This window comes from Ambystoma mexicanum, chromosome 5q, assembly GCF_040938575.1.
Source record: "Ambystoma mexicanum isolate Mex_15411 chromosome 5q, UKY_AmexF1_1, whole genome shotgun sequence".
In the NCBI taxonomy this organism is placed as follows: domain Eukaryota; kingdom Metazoa; phylum Chordata; class Amphibia; order Caudata; family Ambystomatidae; genus Ambystoma; species Ambystoma mexicanum.
In genome coordinates, this window is record NC_090933.1 from 1,404,814,952 (window position 1) to 1,404,835,981 (window position 21,030).

Consider the following 21,030-nt stretch of genomic DNA (forward strand, 5'->3'; position numbering starts at 1 on the left):
ATGACGGTAAATGCCTGGCCACCAATTCTGTGTATCCCCAAAGTGATTGTCGCATAGAAATATTATCAGAGGTAATTTTCTGATTCTGGTGACTCTTCACTGGCAAGCAAGATTTTGCTTCCCAGCCCTCAGAATCCTGCCATATCAAGTGTCTATGTTTTTCCCAGGATTTCCGCAGAGCTTATCCCAGTGGAAGGTGAATATTCTTCATACCTACCTTCAAATGCTGAACTTGGTGGCAAGATTCCTAAGGATCTTACGTTGGGGTATCTGCCTCTCTCACAGGGAAACATGAACATAATATGTGCTGCCAGAAAGGTATCTACCTGGAAAAGAAGCAAGTGGCGGTGGTTCTGCTATTGGCTCCTTCGCCAAAAGGACTTAACTATCTTATGTGCTCTTTAGACCAGGTGCATTGCTTTCTATCACACTTAGTTGCATCAGGTATTCAGATTTACTCATGTTGCACATATTTGGCAATCATTTGATGTTGGATTTTAGTTTTTTCTACTACAAATCCTGTTATCAAGCGTCTTTTTGATGGGCTAGCAAGGTTATTCAATTCTGTTAGAACCACTCAAACAGAATGGCATTTCAATGTAGAGTTGTTATCATAAGCACTCGAGCAATTTGAGCCGATGGTTTCTGCTGATATCAAGCTTGGAAGACGGTCTCCTTAGTGGATGCGAGATCCACTGGATACATCAGTGTCAGTCAGGCTTTAATCGGCACCTGAACCATATACTGTCTTCCATAGAGATAAGGTGGTTCTGTGCACACACTTCTCCTTTCTTCCAAAAGTATTGTCTGTGTATTTCCATCTTCACAAAAAGAAGCTGAATGGATGCTCCATGAGCCATTACATCTGAAAGGATGATAACATTTTAATTATATCTGGTAGTTTAGAGCCAGGCAGGAAAGTCTGTAATGTGTCCATTTCTTGTTGCATAAGGGCATGCATCACAGGATCTCATAGAGTTCTCATAGAGTTCTGGGTAAGGCTCCCCTTTAGGGTCTCCATGCCCGTGTGGTCAAAAGAAAGCCAATGGCTGACTTTGCAGCGACATACCCCTTGCCTTGACAAGTTACTGGCAAAGTGGCCACCTGGTCTTTGTCCTCAAGCCTTACTGTGTTGACACAAGTTCAAGCTCAGACACCATATTTGGTCAGACATTCCTCAGGAACCTTTTTGTCAAGAAGGCATTCAGTCCTATGCTTTGTATTCTCCCATAAGTATAGTATAAAGGGGATAGAACCAGACCAAAGTCAGAAATGTTTACTGACAGTATTGACTACTGTACTCTTAGACCACAAATCCCTTTCTTCCATCCAGGTAATAAGAATGAGTTAAATAGCCTGGCTGATATATATGGAGCGGGGGGGGGGGGCAAATGGACTAGTGGGCATTGCCAAGAAGGGGTGCCAGTGTGTGCCAAGGACAGGCCCTGTTCTGGCTCTTCACTCACATTTATATTTGAAGGACTTTTTAGTGAAAAAGGCTCCTCTACCATGAATAACTTTGTCTTATTCAGCCCCATAATCATGAGTTATTTATGACAAATGGTATTCCTCCCATATTTGCCAAATACCATTTACCCATATAAGGCTTTAAGTAAACACTTGTCACATCAGAAATACCATCTGCCTTTGCTGTCGTTTACTTACTCATAATGACCTCCTTAGGGGCTATTTCTCTCAAGCGATCATTTACCCATGCACACCATTAAATTCATAATGTATCCCTTTTTATATGACTGGTTGGATGATTAAAAACATTTCCAATGATGACCCTACTTAATGGGCAGCAATTCAAGTAGTCCCTGTTATTTTGTCGCCTGTAGGGTTATTCAGTTGCTAGGGAGTGTATTTTTATTTATTGGGTATTTATAATTTGCCTATTCAGTAAATGGTGTTTCAAGGCGCAATAAGACAAAAAGAGGGGAGGGGGAACAGGGATGAGGAAATACAAAATAATGGTCCTACTAGGCCTTGTGGCATTCAGATCGTGCAAGTTTAATAACAAGAAGTGCACGGGAAGTGGGGAGGGGGAGGGAGTGCCTGACAGAACGGAATGCGCTAATGCTAAGGAGTGCTGAATTGTTGGGGTGGGGGCGAAGAGGGCCCAAGGGCTAGGCAAGTGCTAAGGGGAGGCCGGGTGGATAAGTGCCAGGGTAATGCAAAGAATGCAGGGGAAGAAGGTACACATGCTAAGTGCCAGGAAGGGGCTGTAAGGGGTTAGAAGGGGTGCAGGCCCAGTCAAGCTATTGCAGGTGGGGGAGCCTGGGAGGGCAGTGCAGGTTCGGGGTGGAACAGTCAAGGGAGACCAAGTGCTGGGGTAGACTGGTCGTTGAGGGCCTGGTGCCCTGTCGGAGTCAGAAGGAACCAGGCAGCTAGTCAAAGGAGGCAGAGGGGGACATTAGCAGGGGAGGAGGGGAAGAGGAGGATCTTGAGAAGCTTCCAGAACTCAAGGAGATCTGGCTCAAGTCTGAGAGGGGCAGCAATGCCATTCCAGAGGGAGGCAACAGCGGAAAAGAGAGAGATCTACCGCCTCTCTCTGCTTGGAAAAGCATCTGATCTGTAGAGAGTTGGAGCTAGAAGACCGAAGGGCTCTAACAGGGAGGTATTTAGGGCGAGAGAGTTGGATATAGCCGGGTCCGAGGCCCCAGAAAGCCTTGTGGATGTTGTAGAGGGTCTTGAACTTAATCCTGACAGCAACAGGGAGATAGTGGAGAGATTTTTGGGCTGGATAGGTGCAGTCCCTGGGCTTGAGGTCAAGGATAAGTCTTGCAGTCCTAGTCTGGATTAGTTGAAGGGAGTGAAGGGAGGAATTAGGCAGATTGAGGAAGAGGCTGTTGCAGTAGTCCAGCCTAGAGAGGACCAGAGCTCTGGAGACATTGAGTTTCTGGAGGAAAGAGAGGAAAGGGAGAATGCCTCTGAGGAGTTGCAGCTGGAAGTGGGCGTTCTTGGCAAGGTCTGTGATGTGAGGAGAGAAGGAGAGAGAGGACTTGAAGATGACATCAAGGTTTTTTGCCTCACAAGAATGAGAGAGAAAGAAGAGGAGGCAGTGGTGGAAGTGTATGGCTCGGCATGGCTACCCTTGTTTTGTGTAGGTTTCATTGCACAGTTTTCTATAGAATTCGGTGTGCGCTTCCCCGTTTATGTGGCAATGAATTTACTTAGCTTTATTATTACATGAGGTTTTCCATGTGGGGATGAATTTGATCTACATACACTGAGGATAGTGCGCTCATTTTTATGATTGGTATGTTTTGATGTGCCTTCTAATTGTATTTTAATTGCTAATTTGTACACTAACGATGTACTTGTACTGTTTTTATTGCTTGGTGTGGCAGGCAGTTTTTCTCGTTGTTTTATTTGTATTATGAATACACTTTTATGGCTTCGCCGAAATAAAGTGAATACAAACAAACAAACACAAAACATGTCAGACCTACACCGACGTAAATAGTCCATGTTGTAATGTATGGTATTCATGTACACTCAGTGGTGCTGGTTTTATGTTTTGAATGAGGGTGGTAATAACAAGATCTGAATAGCTACAAATCTTTCTATGATGCCACACACCTCGCTCCGGATCACACTGGTTTTCCTAAGCCTGTACATGCATAGTCTACAAAGATACAGATCAGTGACCCGATAGCCCATTTCCCCAATTGCAATCTAACAACTGCCTTTTTCCCCAATTTATTTGTTACCAACATCCCCTTTAAGGTTTTCCAGCCACTCATTCATGTGGGATTCCTCCCACCCATGCTTTTTCCCTTCCCTCCACCAGACCCTACCATTATGTTTACCTTTCCCCTCAAGTACCATTTTGTTTTTTTGTCCTTGTTAATTAATAGCATTTTCAGGAGTATGCGGCCTTAAAACACAATGGCCCTCATTACGACCCTGGCGTTGGACCATGGTGCTAATAGCACCATGGTCCATGCCGGTAACTTACCGACTCCGCCATGGCGGAATGGGGAATTACCGCCCCATTCCGAGGTTGGCGGGGCGTAATTCCCCATGCCGCCATGGCCCTTCCCCATTCCCATTTTTGCCCCATAGGGCTCAATGGGAATGGGGAAGGCGCTAAGTACGGTGCCGCAAATTGCGGCACCATACTTAGCACCAAGGTCCCTTAGCGGGTTGGTTTTTAACACCTGCAAAAAGCGGCGCCGCCACCTTTTACGGCGCCGTTAACCCCTTAACGCCAGGGTTGTTATGAGGGCCAATTTATTCAATCATTTTTGGACATTGACTACATCTCTTCTACAGATTGCATACCATAAGAAAGCTTGTGTTGAAGGATAATGAATGTGCATTGTTCAATTCAATTCCATTCAATATATTGCATAGCTGTACCTATTACAATTTCAATTACAATTTGAAAATACTATAACACTAAAACACTAAATGTCATTGATGACATTAAAAGCAATTAATTAAAAAGTAAAACAATTTCAATAACTAATATACCTTCAAAAACCTCAACGCTTCCATGTGGCCTAATGTACAGACACCTTACTTTCACCATGATGTCAACATTTCTCAAGGGCGAACGTTCTTGTCACTCTCCATTCAGACAGTAAGTAGAGTGCTACAGCTCTTACTAGCTCACCCCTTGCATCAAAGCACAGACATGAATTGCACCAGAGAAAGTTATAATACACCTTGCCCTAAAATGGGGGAAAAGAACCTGCCTCCGAAGGCTTTTATACGAATCACATAGGCGGAACCAATGGTCCCTTGATTTTATTATTGCAGGCACATACCTCTCCCTCTCACGATTTACTCCATTTTGCTGTTAGATTCTCAAGGTGGACATCACCGAGATGAAATGACATACACAGTTTCCTTGGAGTGGTCCATCATCAGATACTCTTCCACTCTCCGGGTTTGTCTTGTGACTTATGCACCACGGCAACATCTTGTGATTGCCATGGTTCAGAAAAATATCCCTTGTTAGTCAAGGGGCCTCACCTCCTCCACTGCCTCACCCATAGATGGAGGCACACAAGTCCCATAGTATGGCACAGCACACATAAGCTAGTCCTAATCCATACTGCCCGTGGGATCTTGATATGATCATCCATGGCCATAAGATTCTTGGAAGGGTATCTTGGTAAATTCCAGGCTCAGGGTTAGTCAAACATCAACCAATAAATAACCACTCTATATCCAACTCGTGGAGCTTCCACCGATGGAGCAACCATCTGTCCATTTGTGAACTGTCTGCAAATCTGGAGCGTGAAGAAAGGAACACACAAGGGTACTGGTTAGCAATACCCGAAAGCAGCATATACTGTAGAGTTATTGTCACAGTTCCACCTCACACAATCCCTTCTGGTGATCGGTATTATTAATTTCCTGAACAAATCCTTTATAGGTACCATATACCATCTCTTATTGCTACTGTTCTCTGTTGCCATTTTCCATTTCACTGAGGACAGTTGCTCTTACAGCTAATTTGTTAGTTCATCCAATATGTAGGCTACGATTCTGAATGTGACATGAAAGCCACCTTCTAGATCAAGGCAACAAGGAAATGCTCACAGTTGAATGAGCTCTGCCTATCAGCAATTCATACATTAAGACCCTTTATTTGCTTCTCAGATTGGGACCTCGGCTGCCCCGTTCCAGCACAAGGCGATCATTACACTGCATGGAAACCTGCGCTCCCCTGAACTTCCACTCTATGGTGCAAAGACTCTGGCGGTGAGAGAAGGGATCCTCGAACTTCATGGTAAGCCTCGACAAGTTGATAACAATCATGCTCAACCAAGTCATATCATATTAGTATCCATTTACATATTCCTGTGGAGGAAAAAGGGCAATTGCATGGTTTCTAGTACTGGCATAATATGGCTCATGCTGAGAAGAGTACACACAAAAAAATCGGTTTAGGTTTTAGGCTTAATAGGGTATCAGGTCCGTGAGTCAGCTCCTAATGAAAGGCAGTCTACTACCAGAGTGCTATAGGTTGACCATTTTGTATTTATTTATTTACAGTTTTTATATAGAGCAAATTAAACAAAAAATGCATTAGGGCGCTGTTCACATTGTTTACAAGTAAAAACCCATCATACCTATTTTCAATAACCATAAAAAGGAATTCTAAAATATTTTTAAAATCACCAAATCAGTCGTAGTTATAAACGTTTTTCCACAACCATGCTTTTACTACTTTTTAAAATCTTAGATAGTCCGATATTATTCTTAAATCTCAGGGAAGTGCATTTCAGCATCTTACTGCGGCCCCTGAGAATGAGCGGCTGAAAGTGGGCACTTCTAGTTTTTAAGATTCTCGACTCCTGAGTCCTCTCACCCCTCCAGAAACGTTCAATTTTTCTGCTAAATATGAAGGGATGTTGGAATAAGATTTGAGCAGCCAGAAAGGTAACTGTTAGACAAATATTGGTGATGGTGAATTACGGAAGATTAGCCAATCTTTGAAACCTGTGAGGGAGAGAGCTAAGGAAGGGAGAAGGAGTGTCAGGAGGAAAGTAGGCTATGGGGAAGCTGGCGATCACAGTTGATCTATTGGGAAACCTTTCAATTGATCTGACAGGTTTTCATAAAATGCACACAACCTCTGTACGCAGAGCCCAAGCTTTTAACAAATTGCACTATACATATGGTTATTGTTCACTACTTTAATTTGTTTATAAAATCACACCTAATTATTTTGAAAGTTTTCAAAAAAGGTAATTAAAAAACGAGCAAATTCCAAAACGGGACTAAAACCACAAAGGTCGACATTGGGAAGAATTTTAGGCCTATCGCCCTTATGAATGCCTCGGCTAAGGTATTTGCAATTCTGTTATTAAAACAGATGCAAAAATATAGTCACTCTAATAACATACTTTCAAAATTCCAAACGGGGTTCAGGAAACATATTGGAACGTTGCTAAATGCAATTAGAATATCGCATTTACTTGCTAAATCTAAGATTCCAGGGACAGGACCGATATATATCGCGTCACTGGATCTTACTAGTGCGTTTGATTGCATTATTAGGGATTTTCTATGGAAGAAACTTCTTCACCTTGGATTCCCCAAAAGGCTTGTGCAATTAATTTCAATGCTCCATAGTAATACATTTTACCAAGTAAGATTAAATAGAGAAGGGTCTCTCACTCCTCCGATTGTCACCGAGGTGGGGGTGAAGCAAGGTTGTAATCTTGCCGCTACCCTCTTTAACATATATCTTTGCGAGATCGATTCACTTTGGACCGGCTCTCATATGTTGCTGGCCAGATTGGGGCATCTTAAGATGGATTGGTTATGTTTCGCAGACGATATTATTTTATTTGATAGGACCCCCTCAGGACTCCAAAATAAATTAAATCGCTTTCAGGAATATGCCACAAATTGTAATCTTGTGTCCAACCCAGCAAAATCGCAAATCATTGTTTTTCGGAATAATAGAAAGCTGAAATCTTATTTCTGGTCATTTGCAGGAGTTAGACTTGAACAAATAAAGTCAACCAGATATCTTGGGTATCCTGTAGCAGAGACACATTCTGTCAAATTCTGGGTGGATTATCTGAAATGTAAAACTTGCACTATGTCTTCCTTAATGAAAATCTTATATGGGAAATACTGTAAGTTCTCGGTGTTGCCCTTGATTGATTTCTATCTATTAAAGGTTGAACCTAGTAATCTCTTTTGCCTGGACATGTCTCTACTTAATGTAGACCCTAGTATTCTCTTTTGCCTGGACATGTCTCTACTTAATGTAGACCTTATTTTGAACAAGATCCAAGGAAATCTGTGGAAACGTACGTTAGGTTTGGCTGCCTCTACTCCTATTTCTATTGTACGCCACGAGATGGGTTTATCTTCATTGGCATCAAGATGGAAATGGCGACAACTCTCAAGATATAGTAAAATACTATCCCCTCCCAGAGATTCTCTCTTCCAGGACTTAAACACATTACTAAGTGAAGGGTCAGTAACTTGATTGACACAGTTTAAAGAAAACATGATGTTCTCATGGAGGATTTTCTAATTGGACTCCCTAAAAACAAAAGTACATTTTATGGCGGGGACTGGAGTGAGACCATAGACTCCATGAAAAAATACTCGCATTATGCTGAATATGAATCTAGACCTAGGAAAAGGGATCTCGTCCTAATCATATCATTCAGTGTCCATGTAGTAAAGTCAGAAATATATACCTGAGATTTAAGCTCAACCAGTTCTCCACCTTGGAACAAATGCAAAGGTGGGATCTGGTGAAAGTCCGGCAAGGAGATCTAAGTTGTCGTTTTTGTTTATGTAAAACGCAGATAGAAACAACAAAGCATCCATTTCTATACTGTCCGTTATTTGAAGAAGTGAGGCAGACAACCTTGGGTGAATTTTGCCCAGATGAAACTGAAATTGCACAAACTTGTCAGGAACGAGCATGCGGTTCATTTTAGCATTGTCTAGGTTACTAAACAACATTGAGGATGCCTTGCTAAATACTAACATGAGCCTTAAGCAAAATATTGAAATTGACAGAATATAACTGTCCTGATGATGCGATAATCAGGTGGTCCTTTAGTTGATTATAGGGGTAAATAATATCCTTTGAGGTTCACATTGTTTGTGGTGATATATGTAAAAGTAGAATGGATTTTAAATAATGACTGTTGAAGTATAAGTATGAATTCAAGGAAATTTGTTTTTATGTATCTAATGTTTTGATATGTTCTAAAAGTTTGATTATTTTTGCAAACTAAAAACCACTTTTAAATTTAAAAAAAAGGATTGACTTTCAGGGCACAACGTTCAGGGCATTACAATTAAAAACTGAATATTTGACCTCAGGGGTGCTGACTTGCAATGGTCTCTGAACAGGCAGAATCACAATTGCAAGTTGACCTTTGAGCATGGAACCCAGAGTTAGGCCCAGACATTCCAGTGGTAGGACACCAGAACTCGAGCCCCAATTCTGTGCATCAATCATTTTGTTCTGAAGAATTATGCACATTGATCACAATGCTGTTGAAGTATATTAATATAATATGTGAGAGAGCCATGAATTGGAAGTGAGTTGGTGGGGCTCATTTGTTTGGTGTCCATCTTTACATTGTGAAAATAACCACTTCACCTCCTACCTCATCAGTGCTTGAAACATTTTGTTTCCCTGCGTTGTTTTTGATCACGTCATTTTCTGTTTGGCTTTTCACTTCAATCAGTTTCATTCTAAGCCCTCTGCCGTATTTGAGCAACTGTGCTGTTTTGCACACTATTTCCTAGACGTAGGGGGAGCATAGAACTGTGTGAAAAATCCATTTTGTATTGTTCCCAGCTGTCTCCAGGAAAAACGCTCACATCTAATTTTGATGCAGAAGAAAGGGTTGAATCATCAAGGATTTCACATTCATTGTAATACCGGCCACAGTGCATGCACATACTGGCAAGGATCCTAGGATCGGGAATGTGCTCCCTTGCATAGGACAAACCTGTATGACTTCAGGGCTATTGGGAAGGCTATTAGAGAATTCCTGTTGACTTTGAGCATTCACTCTGCCCCTCATATTGATTCTGGTTTCTACTAATAATAATAATATCTTTAATGTGATATAGTTTAAGAATTCAAACTTTACACATGTACATCTTAATTACTTTCAATACAAAATTCAAAACACCATAAACATAAAATTAAAATTAAATAAAAATTCTTCGTAAAATAGCACACCATAGTTACACATGGGCATGGTTTTGATTATTTCTTATCATGTCAGCAGTTAAAATGCATATACTGGTCTGTACTATCCCATGGTTCTATCCAGTACGATGGCTAGCTCTCCTCATATGGATATACCCAGCTCATCTTACACTCTTAGCCAAATGGAATAGAGTGCGGCTAGCAGACGCATACTGTTGGTGTTTACACAATGATTCCAGAACAACATGTCTCCAATAGTCTCCCAATTATGTACAAACATACTTAAGTGTAATTTTATGTCAACCATCATACCCTGGCATTCGGTTAGTACATGTTTAGCTGTCTCCAGAGCTTCCTGATTCTTACACAGGCGACAATAGCATTGTTCTCTGGGTATTTTTTCCATAATACCAGTGGTCATCTTAATGGGAAGATATTCCATTCTTAATAGAAGTATAAACCTCCTTAATCTTGGGGACGGGCATATCATCAGGTATTTCTGTAGTTTCTTGAAAGTATATAATCTAGTTTCCATGAACCTATACCTTTTTAATTTGCGCAGATGTTCGTAATTCTCTAGCCAATCCCATAACTCAACTCGTCTCCCCATACAGGATTGCATAGCCTCCGTAAAAGTCCCTGCACGATGATTCCAGCAAATTTCTTTGAGCAATTGTTCCATTTGTTTTTTGAAATCACTGAGGGTGTTTTCATTGTTATTATTCAGGGCAAATGTCGTTAGCAGGGCATTACCCGCGCCATTCACCATTTTTAAGTAGAATCCGGCTCTTTTCTTTAATATCTGTGCTTTTAATGATATCAGACCCAACTCGAGTCTGAGGAGAGCCATAGGGATGCATACCGGGAGTCCTAGTATCTTCCTCCAGTATTTTCCCTCAATAATTTGTAACCAATTTAGATCCATCTTAATTAATGATTCCAATCCATACACCATCATGGGCGCTAGAACCTGTATATAGAGGTGTCTAGATCCCCATAATGTGTAACCACCCTGTTTAATTGTAAAGCTTTTAAATAAGGCAGTAATTTGGGCAGCTCTTATTTTCCGATTGCGTTTACAATTCGTGTAGTCACCTCTGGGTTCAAATTCAATCCCGAGGTATTTATATTAAGGGACATATGAAATTACAACTCTATCAATGCATAGAGAGACACACGCGGACCTTTTACATGTGTATCTCATCACATGTGTTTTTTCAACATTAATTGTAAGCCCATTTTGTTCAGAATATCCCCAGAGAGCTATGGCTGAACGACGTATACCACTGATTGTGTGGTCAAAGATCAATAAGTCATCAGCGTATGCAAGTACCAAGCATGGAGTTTTACCAATATTGGGAGGACAGTTTTTTACCAAGGCTAAAAATGACGGTATGTCATGCACATACAGATTGTATACTAGGGGAGCGGTCACACAACCTTGTTTAACTCCTCTATTTTGTATGACTTCCTCCGTCATATGACCTGCTTGATCTAATTTCAATTTAACCTTGGTGTTCTGATGTAGCAATCTTAGGTAGTATAGTAGATCAGCTGGACAGCCAAGCTTTTGTAGCTTCAGCCATAGTTTTTCTCGGGGGATAGAATCAAAGGCCGCTTTAAAATCTATGTAAAGTGCATAGAGGGGTGGTTGTCCGCTTTGCAAGGCTCTAGTTCGTAAGTAGTCCATGACAAAAATGTTATGGCTAGTTGAGTAGTCTTGCCTAAAGCCACATTGAAATTTACTTAAGATTTTAGCCCGGTCAGCCCATATCTGTAGTTTTTCCAGCAGGAGTGACGCAAATATTTTACTTGTACTGTCTAGCATGGAAAGTAATCTATAATTATTAGGGTCTAATCGATTGCCTTTTTTAAATATTGGTATTAGTATGGCTGATTGCCACGAGCTCGGCAGTACCCCTGCCCTCAAAATCTTGGAGAACAATACATTCATTAGGGTGGCCCAAAAAATTGGGCTACTTTTTATTACAATATTAGGGAGCCCATCGGGACCAGGTGCCCTAGATGACTTCAACAGTTTAATCATAGAGAGGATGGAGTCATGGGAAATGTCAATATCAGGGTCCGTTGGTATATTACCCAAAGGGATTATCTCCTCGACTCTGATCGCTATGTTGCGTTTTTCCAGAAATGCAGTCCATTCCACACTGGAAATAGGATTAACTAATTGCCGTGTCCTATTCCCTCTTGCTTCATTAAGAAGAGCCCATATACTGCTAGTTTTACGGGAGCAGATAGTCTGTATTAGCTTTTGCCAGGCTCTATTTCTATCAGAGCTTCTTTTTGCTTTAATCACCCTCCTATATCTCATCTTTATTTCCTTGGACACAATGTTATATATATCCCAGGTCGTACTTGTTTTCTTTGCTCTTCTTAGTTCCGCCCTCAGAGTTCTTTTAGTATCTCGAATAAATCTGTCATAGGTAGGACATTTCTCCTGCTCACCGAGCATTGTCCCAACCGGAGTTGCGGCATATTGTTCGGAGAACAGGTATATCCAGTCCTCAACTCCATCTAAGGTCATTTTCTTAAAGTCTTCGACACTGAGATAGCCATACTTATGTAGGGCTTCCTCAGCGCGAGAGATATTCTTATCCGACCAGCGGATACAGGTCCCTGCATGGTTGATTTTCAGATCTCCCGTAGTGCACACTCGATCATTATTCTCCAGGATGTCAAATGAGCACGCCAAAATAGCATGATCACTCCATATGTTTGATATTACCATCATATCATCAATCAGTAACAACAGACTTGGGGACACGAAAATATAATCTAGGGTGCTGATCGCAGTTCCATTGTTCCAAGTATGTTTACCTGGATGATCACTTTTGGTGCGTCCATTTAACATCTCAAATTCCCACCTACAAAAGAAGTGTACCCAATCGAGTCCTTCATCCTCTAATTTATCATGCTCCATAACACATCTGGGACGGAGCTTAGGATTAGCAAAGCTCCTCTCTCCCCCAAGCATATGGGTATTAAAATCTCCAGCCACACAAACATTAATATTTCCTTCAATGGTTAACCAACTGGCCAGTAGCTCATGTTACCGTTCTTGTACTGATTCTCTACACATAGCACCCGGAGGGTTATATAAGCACACCACCAAGACTTTCTCGGTGGTCTTCTTAATATTGTATATTATTTCAACAGCCAATAGTTGGTCATTTTGGCTCCCGAGAATCCTCCTTGAACTTAGGCTATTAGATACCCCAATCCATAGCCCCCCAAAGGGTCTACCTCTTTCGCCTCGTTTGGCAAATACCTGGTGGCCCTTATATCCATCTAAAAATAGGGGATTCATTGCAAAGGTTTCTTGTAAGCAGATACAGTTGTAATGAGATAATTGAGCTATAGGGCCTGTCTTGTTTAAAAGGTGGGCAAAACCCCTACAATTCCACAAAGCCAACGATAATTTTCAATGATTCTCTACCACCTTAGACAATGCCTCCGTCAACCATTTCAGGATGGGTTGTACATTATTTTTGTCCATCTTGGTTCCTGATGGCATAATAGGGCAAGCGTCCACGGGCCCATCTATAGCATTTTCAATTTCAGAGCTGTTAGGCTCATTATAGTTTACTTCAGCATCTAGCTCAATGTCAACAGTTTTCAGCTCTGTTTTATAGGTCCTTAATAGTTGGGCAGTCGATATAAATTTGCAATGCAGGGCTGATACCTTGGGATGGGATCCTGACAAGGGCTCAAGAAATTGAAAGTCTTCCGATTGCAAAACTCTCAGTTGAGGTACCGAAAATAATCTCTTTAAAAATTCGGAGCGAGAAAGCCAAGCGCTTGTGCCAGATTAATATAAATTTCTAATAATACAGGTGCGATTCCCCCACTTCGAATCACACTCTTTTACCAAATCTGAAGAGTTATGAGCTGTATTATGGAGACAATCAAGCTCATGCGCTGTTTTCGGGGGCTTTTCTAGAGTGCCATCGTCTTCAAGTATAGATTCAATTATTGAGTTTTCGAGTTCCTCGGCCCCATCTGGGGCTTCAGTGGTCTCCGCAATCAACCAACTAGTTAGACAACCATCTCCTGCAGCCCTTCGCTTCTTTGCTCGAGCTGCTCTTTTTTTCCCTTTTTTTGAGCGAGGAAAATAGGCTTCTCTAGTTCAAAAGGTAAGAGCTCTTGAGTATTCACTCTGGCCCTATCTAGCGCTGACTTGGCCAACCTCCGCTGCTTACGGGTCATTGGTATGTCTGGTTGAGCTGTTATGTCAGTATGGGGGCCAGGGAGTTGTTGCTCGTGCATCTCGTTTGCTATTATAATAGCTTCAGATAGATTGACTTCCGCATCCACGGCCTCCTTCCGTCTTTGCTCAGTGTCACTCATCAATGTGTTTGTGTTTGCCAATATGCGACCGGACATCCTCAGCAGTATTTTTAATGCAAACTGTAAGGAAGCCACGGAAGCTTGTAATTCGGCAATTTCCTGGGCTACCGGATGAATATTACTGACTGTCTCTCTTCCATTGTCAGATGAAGTATCAATAATTAGGTTAGGTGATGTAGATAGCCTCTCCATTGTTACAGCTTGAGAGAGTCGTTTGCCATGATTTTCACTCTGGTTCTCCGGTGTGAGAGACTCCATATCCTCCGAGTGCACCACAATCTGGGGTGTCATGCCTCTCTGTATAGATAGGCATAAGTCCAGTAAGGAGTTGTTTTCAATATCCTCAAAATTTAGTGATCTGTCCAAATTGGAGGTATTGGTCACTGGATTCATAGGCGTCTCAAGGGTTGTGGAATTGTTTTCAGCCGGTATGTTTATGGGGAAAAAACCCGTTATCTTGCCTTGATCTACGGGGGTTCCCTTCTTGGCTTTATTTCTCCTGCCTTTAGACTCTTCCATTATGGGACCCAAGTCTGGTTCGTGTGTCTTTTTCCTTAGATTATATTTGGAAGGAGCAGGTTTTTTATGGGGAGCCATCCACTCTGGGATAAGTAGGCCACCTGGCACCAGTAGGTAGAATTGGCCGATTACAGGATCAAAGGGAAAATCCCCACAGTCTCCTGTTACGTTGGAATTCTACCAGGCTCAACTTCTGGTGCCACTAATCTTTATCAACAGAGGAACGCAGATACAATGATAATTGCGCCAGGGAAAGTATCCACGTAGAGGAACTGTCACCCCACTCACAAGATCTTACAATGGGGAGGTAGCCTCGATGCGCAGTTTGAGGGGGCACCTTGTTCAGCTAATTGACCTAGTCAGGCCTGTGCGAGTGCGCCCAGCGCCCAGCGCAACACCCGCAGGCGCCAACACCCCTCCCCATACCTCTTGCCGTAAGGCCAGTTACCTCCGGGGGGGGGAGATCTCGCTCGATTCGTCGCCGGCGCCGGATCACAATGCACCCAGTGCGCCCTCTACGTTCCGTGTAGGGCTGCACTCTCGGGCGGCGGGCGACGAACCGGGTGTGCACAACCCGTCACCCCTGGCGGCTCTCCTTTCGGCGTGTGCTCCAAAAGCCTCCGTCCTCCTCCGTGCTCCCGACTCCCGACTCCGCTCCGTTCCCAGCACTAGAGCCAGTCCGCCCGAGCGTACCGAGCCTACCGATGGCGCAGTTCGCACAGTTCGAGGAAAGAACCCAGCCGTCTCAAGCCGCACCTCTACGCAACATACGCAGGAACTGCGCGTCGTAAGAGGCCGCCTCCGAGACACATGGACTTATAATCTTCCTCTCCTAATCTTTTCTACTAAACCTACAGGCTATTCAGTTTGCACTGCCTGTCATTGTGTGCATTACAGGGCCATTAAGTCAGGCTGTCCTGGCTCCTTCTTGCTAGGAATGCTGTCCCTTTGGATACAAATGCTTAATTAATGTAGTGTATGTATAATGCTGACGAAAAGGGTGGGGTGTTGTTGCATTGAGCAGGAGGGGAGGAAGCAGATGGGAATGAAGTTATGGCGGGGACATCCCCCTAATATACCAAACAATAGGATTTGGATGTAGGCGCTGGAGATGAGAGAGGGGTTTTACATATGTATGTTTGATTTAGTTAGTGTATTCAAAATAAATGACATGGCACCTTATAGCAAACCCATGCTGTAAATGTTTCAAGGGTTAATCTGGATGTGGTGCCTGCCTTTACAATGTAAATACTTGCTGGCAGAGTTGCAATCTGATGGTGTGAGAGTGACAAGGCAATTACCTGTAGATGTGATGGCTGCCAATGTACTAACATGCATCTAAGTGGCATATGAACTCAAGGAAAACCAATGCTTGGAACTGGCACCAAATACCTGCTATAAGATTTCCACCTGACCCGTCACTTCCCATGTATTTATCAATTAGAAACCCATTGAAGTGTGTGCAGCCTTAACCATAGGTGACCTCCAAGTACCAGCCCTTACCTGCTGTCAGGACACCCCACACAGGGCAATGTCGGTAATGTTTTAGTCAAAATCCCCTGTAATTGTCCGTTCCCAGTCTGGTGTGCCTGTGTTGGAGAAAATGTGCTTGGTCAAAGCTGTTGGTACCCACAGTGCGTCCTATTCTCATAGCTCCAGAGGCACTTGGGTGGATGGGGTACTTGTTAACTAAAGGCAACTGTTGGGCCATGACACGTAGACGCTATGGGACTCAGTTTATATGTTCTGGAAAAATGCCGGAAAGTGTACTTTGCAGGTGGAGAAGTACCAGTTGACTACACTCCATGCCATTTTTTAACATTGTATTTTTAGTATGAAGCCGGTGATGGAATGCAGTGTCTGCTCCTATTCTTCGACCAGAACTGTGCTGAAAATGCACATATATCTCTGGCATCTGGTTCCATGCAGGTGGAGAGGCATGAATCCCTAACCACCTTTTTATTTTTTTACATATGTAAACACCAGGAAGAATCCATAAAGTTTCATTGAAAGGCTGGCCGCCATGCACCTACATGGCAACCAGCATTACTCCTTGTTTTGATTAGAACCTTCATAATGAATGGGATCCCAGGACCACTCAGTTTCCCATACCTCTTTTACAACCCTAATCAAAAAGTACCAAAATTGCATACAGTGAGCTGTGAACATGTAACCAAAATCCTGAAGAAAATGACCACCAGCGCGTGAGAGTTGTGGTGTGCGGTCAGGACACACTTCGGTCATACGGATTAGTGGATGGTGGTATCTCTTCATCCACGATATACCCTAGTGGATTTCAGTAAAAACAGAAAGCAATTCTTAAAAAATGTTATTGGATGAAAAGATCCTGGTATGTAAAAAATGTGTTTTCATTTTTCTAATTTCTTGTTCATACAAGGATATATGTATATAGCTTTCACGCATCCTGCGTATGGTCTATGAGTAAGCATGCTTCCATTTTCCTAAATTGTATAAAACATTAGGAATTTCAAACTTGGGTGTGTTTGTTTATGGACCCGCTTATGCTTATCTTATTTTTAGTAGAATTTTAGCGTATTCAGTGTATTTTTAGCAGAACAAAGACGTCTAGCACCTTTTGCAGACTGTCATTTTATAGATCTAGAGTTGAGGTGCGATTGGTAAAGTGATATATGAGTTACATTAAAAATGTATGTAGTGAAAAACTCTTGCTGATGGCTAGCACGAAATAATATATAATATGTGCTGCATATGTTTCGCTTGTTTGGCTTAGTGTGAAAATAAACACTTAAAGTCGCGGCCACTTAACTTCGTTAATTGCAAATGGAAGCATGGAAGCTGGGCGGGTGGCTAAAAAAAATAAAAAATAAAAATAAAAAATGGAAGCTGGGCATACAATTAAGGTCAGCCTCAGGTTTCATATGCTTAAAAAATGCTCCATCAATATCAAACAACAACGATTATACAATATGAGGCAGCTGTTCACTAATTAACTTGATATGCTTTATCAAGTTATTAAGAAAGAAAATCTCTTTAAATGACAACGCTCTTCACACTACAACAATACGGTAGATGTGCATGAGACAGCAAACATCTTGACAGACTATAACACCGGACGTAAAGCCCCAACTAACCGGAAACCTTTCAGGAGGTTAATGCTAGCAACTTGTCAAAGAATTGCTCTAACACTACTAGCAAACTCATGAAGTTGATTACCAAAGAATTTGCATCATTGGTTGTCTCCAGTTACATCACTGTTTGAGGCATGGTGCTCCTTGAGCCCTGGAGCAGGTGACACACTTCAGTTCTTTGCCACTGGCACACAGTCAATTCTTCAAAGTGTTGGCTACAGTTCAAAGGAAGATTAAAATGGAGGTATCTTTACATGCACACAATTTCGGATGCAATCTCTTCCAGGATAAGACATTTTTAAGGGGTTAAAACCAATGAAACAATAATACAAATAATGTCTTTACTAATTGTTCCTCGTGTTCATATCCCGATAGCATACTGCACAGAGCTCAAATAAAAAAGAGTTGAAGAAATACATCTGACACATGTATTTATTTACATTTATAAAGCGCACTGGCAACCCAGATGCCTCGAGGCGCTGTTACATGAAGGTGAAACTTAGTTACAGGTTACATAGTAACAAATGGGATACATGAGGCATCATCAAATTACAGTACAGGGTGGCATGGCATACACACAGCAAGAATGCTTTAATGGCAGAAAGCAGAGTTCCAGAATGGTTCTGGGTGTAGTGTGGGTGGTCAGATGAAGAGTCTGGTTTTAAGTTCCTTACGGAAGGCTAAGTGGGAGGAGATGCCTCTGAGGTTGGGCGGAAGCAAGTTCCTCTGGGTTGCTGCTACGAAAGGGAAGCTGGAGCCTCCTGCCTTAGCTCGGGCGACCTTCGGGATTGAAAGTAGGTTGGTGTAAGGGGTTCTTGTGGGTCTTTCAGAGCTTGGCATGGAGAATCTTTGAGAGAGGTATTGGGGTGCTGCGTAGTGAATGCTTGTATGGGTGAGTGATAATATTTTGAAAATAACTCATTCCTTGACTGATAGCCAATGTGCTTGTCTCCTGGCCGTTGAGATGTGTTCTCTTTTAGGAATAGCAATGGCAGCTCTGAGGGCATTATTTTGGGTGGTGTGTAATTTGTCCAAATTCTTTGAGGAAGTCCCAGCCATGAGGGCGTTACAATAGTCAAGCCTTGCCACAGTTATGGCCCTGGATATGGTCAGGCAGTTTTTTTTCGTAAGGAAATGTCTAGCTCCAGTGAGGAGTTTGGTGTGGTATGCTGCTGATGAGGCAATGGAGTTAACTTGCCTTGTCATTTGTAAGGCTGGAGTCTAAGTAGACAGCCAAGGTTTGGACGGCCTGGGAAACTGGAATTAGTATGTTGTCGATGGAAAAAGGTTTGTATTGGGAGTCAAGTTTTTTTAGTGTTTCTGGAGAGCCTACTAGGAGTAGTTCTGTTTTGTCCCCTTTGAGAAAGAGCCAGTTCCTGGCCATCCAAGTTTGTATAGTGGAGTAGATGGTGTTGAGGGTCTTGGAGTCTGCCTCGTAGTCACCTGCGAGTGCCAGGAGAACCTGAGTATCATCAGGGTGGTTAGTATACGGAATGCCTAGTGAGTCGAGGATGTAGAACAGAGGCCTAGTAAAAATATTCTATAGGGTGGGCGATATGCAGGAGCCATGGGGGGCTCAACATTGGATGGTCCTGGGGTGTGCGCAGGCTAGGTCAGTGAAAACTCTCATAGCTCGGCCTTGGATGAATGAGGTGATCCATGCTGTGGCATTGGGCAAAAAGTGTGCACAAAACCCTATGTTGCCATAGGGTTTTGTGATCAACAAGATCAAAGGCAGCCGAGAGGTTGAGGCGGAGTAGTAGGTCTGTTTTGCCAGAATGACTTATGTCGTCCATTTGGTTCTTTAGATCAAGTAGGGCTGTTTCAGTTCCATGCCATGGACGAAATCCCAACTGTCGGCGACCCAGGAGGTTGTTAGCTTCAAGGAATTGTTGGACTTGCAGGTAGGCTGCTTTGTCTATGATCTTTAGTAGGAAGGGGACTGTGGTGATGGGTTTGTAGTTACCTGGTGCAGTGGGGTCTAGGGAAGAAGGTTTCTTAAGAAGCGGGCGGACCCAAGCTTCGTTAAGGCAGGCAGGGACAGTACCGGTGGAGAAAAAGGCGTCAATAAAGGCCGTGAGGAAGGGTGCAAGAGTGGGGGCACATTATTTAATGAGGGTGGCTGGGCAGGTGTCACCCTTGCAGTTCGAGGGTTTGCTAGATTTCATGAGAGCTAAGACTTCCTGTTCGAAAACATCTCTGAAGGAGAAGAGGGGTGAGTTGACCAGAGTGTCTGTGGGGGTTGTGTGGGGAACTTGGATGTTAAGTGATTGTTGGTTGGCTTGGATTCTAATTTGCAGATTCGAGTTTGCTGAGCATGGCATCTTGGATGCTGTTGCACCAGTCCTTGTCTTTCGAGATGAGTTGGGGGGCGGGGGAGGCAGGTGTTTCCAGCTCTCTGAAAATGGAGAAGATCTCTTTAGTGTTGGAGCTTACAGAGTCTATCCCCATATTGAATGTGGTAGCTTTGGCTTTGATAATGGAGTTTTTGTAATCTTTTACTAGTTTGATAAATTCCCTTTTAGTGGTGTCGTTAGGGTTGGCTTTCCAGGTGGAGAGTGCTTCCCTTTTTTTAGCTCGAAGATCTAAGAGCTCCGTAGTGAACCAGGCATTGGAGTGCTTAGAGCGTTTAGCTTTCCTACGGGTGAGAGGGGCTATGATGTCTATGCCTTGCGTGATGATGGAGTTGAAAGTCGGAATTAAGGAATCGGGATCATTGGTGAAGTGTGGTCTTAAGGCAGGAACTGTGAGGCAGAGTTTTGCCCCTCTTTCATTATTTGGCTGGCGCTTCTTGTGGGAGCTCGTGGGAGTGGGGTGTTGGGTCGGAGAGCTGCCTTGGACGTTGTGATATCAAAGAGGATGAGGTGGTGGTCAGTCCATGGCAAGGGTTTGTTAGCTCTGATGGTGACTTGGCAGTTGTGTTGGGCTATCCAGTCAAGGGTGCGGCCCTTGTTGTGGGTGGGCTTTGAGATGGCTTGATGGAATCCAGGGTGCCTAGTGCTTTGTTTAGGGTGCTTGCTGATTGATTTTTCTGGTCGTTTAGGCCAAGGTTAAGGTCTCCTAAGAGGATGAACTGGGTTTATCTTTTTAGGTTGTCTGCAAGTAGATGGGTTAGGGCAGCTTGAAAATCTTTTATGGGTCTTGGTGGGCGGTAGACGATGTGGAGGGTGATGGTGGAGTCCGGCGAGGGGTTGAGTTTAAGCATTAGGTGGTCACTGCTATTTTCAGCACTGACAGGGATAGAGTCTTTTGCTATGAGGGCAGCTCTGCCGTCTGTGCGGAGGGGGCTATCTTGTTTGAAGATGGTGTAGCAGGAGGGAGTGCGAGTGATAATGCTGGGCCAGAAGCTTTGTGGAACCAGGTTTC

At 43.0% G+C, this 21,030-nt stretch overlaps 1 protein-coding gene across 1 annotated transcript in view; it reads left to right on the top strand.

The window, feature by feature from the left end:
* The window catches only part of LOC138498459 (fibrocystin-L-like), a 1,772,245-nt gene that overhangs the window by 1,422,375 nt on the left and 328,840 nt on the right, over positions 1-21,030 (top strand). The window contains exon 36 of the mRNA XM_069622209.1: positions 5,620-5,749. Coding sequence (XP_069478310.1) covers positions 5,620-5,749 — 130 coding nt within the window. The remainder of the gene's footprint in view (positions 1-5,619; positions 5,750-21,030) is intronic.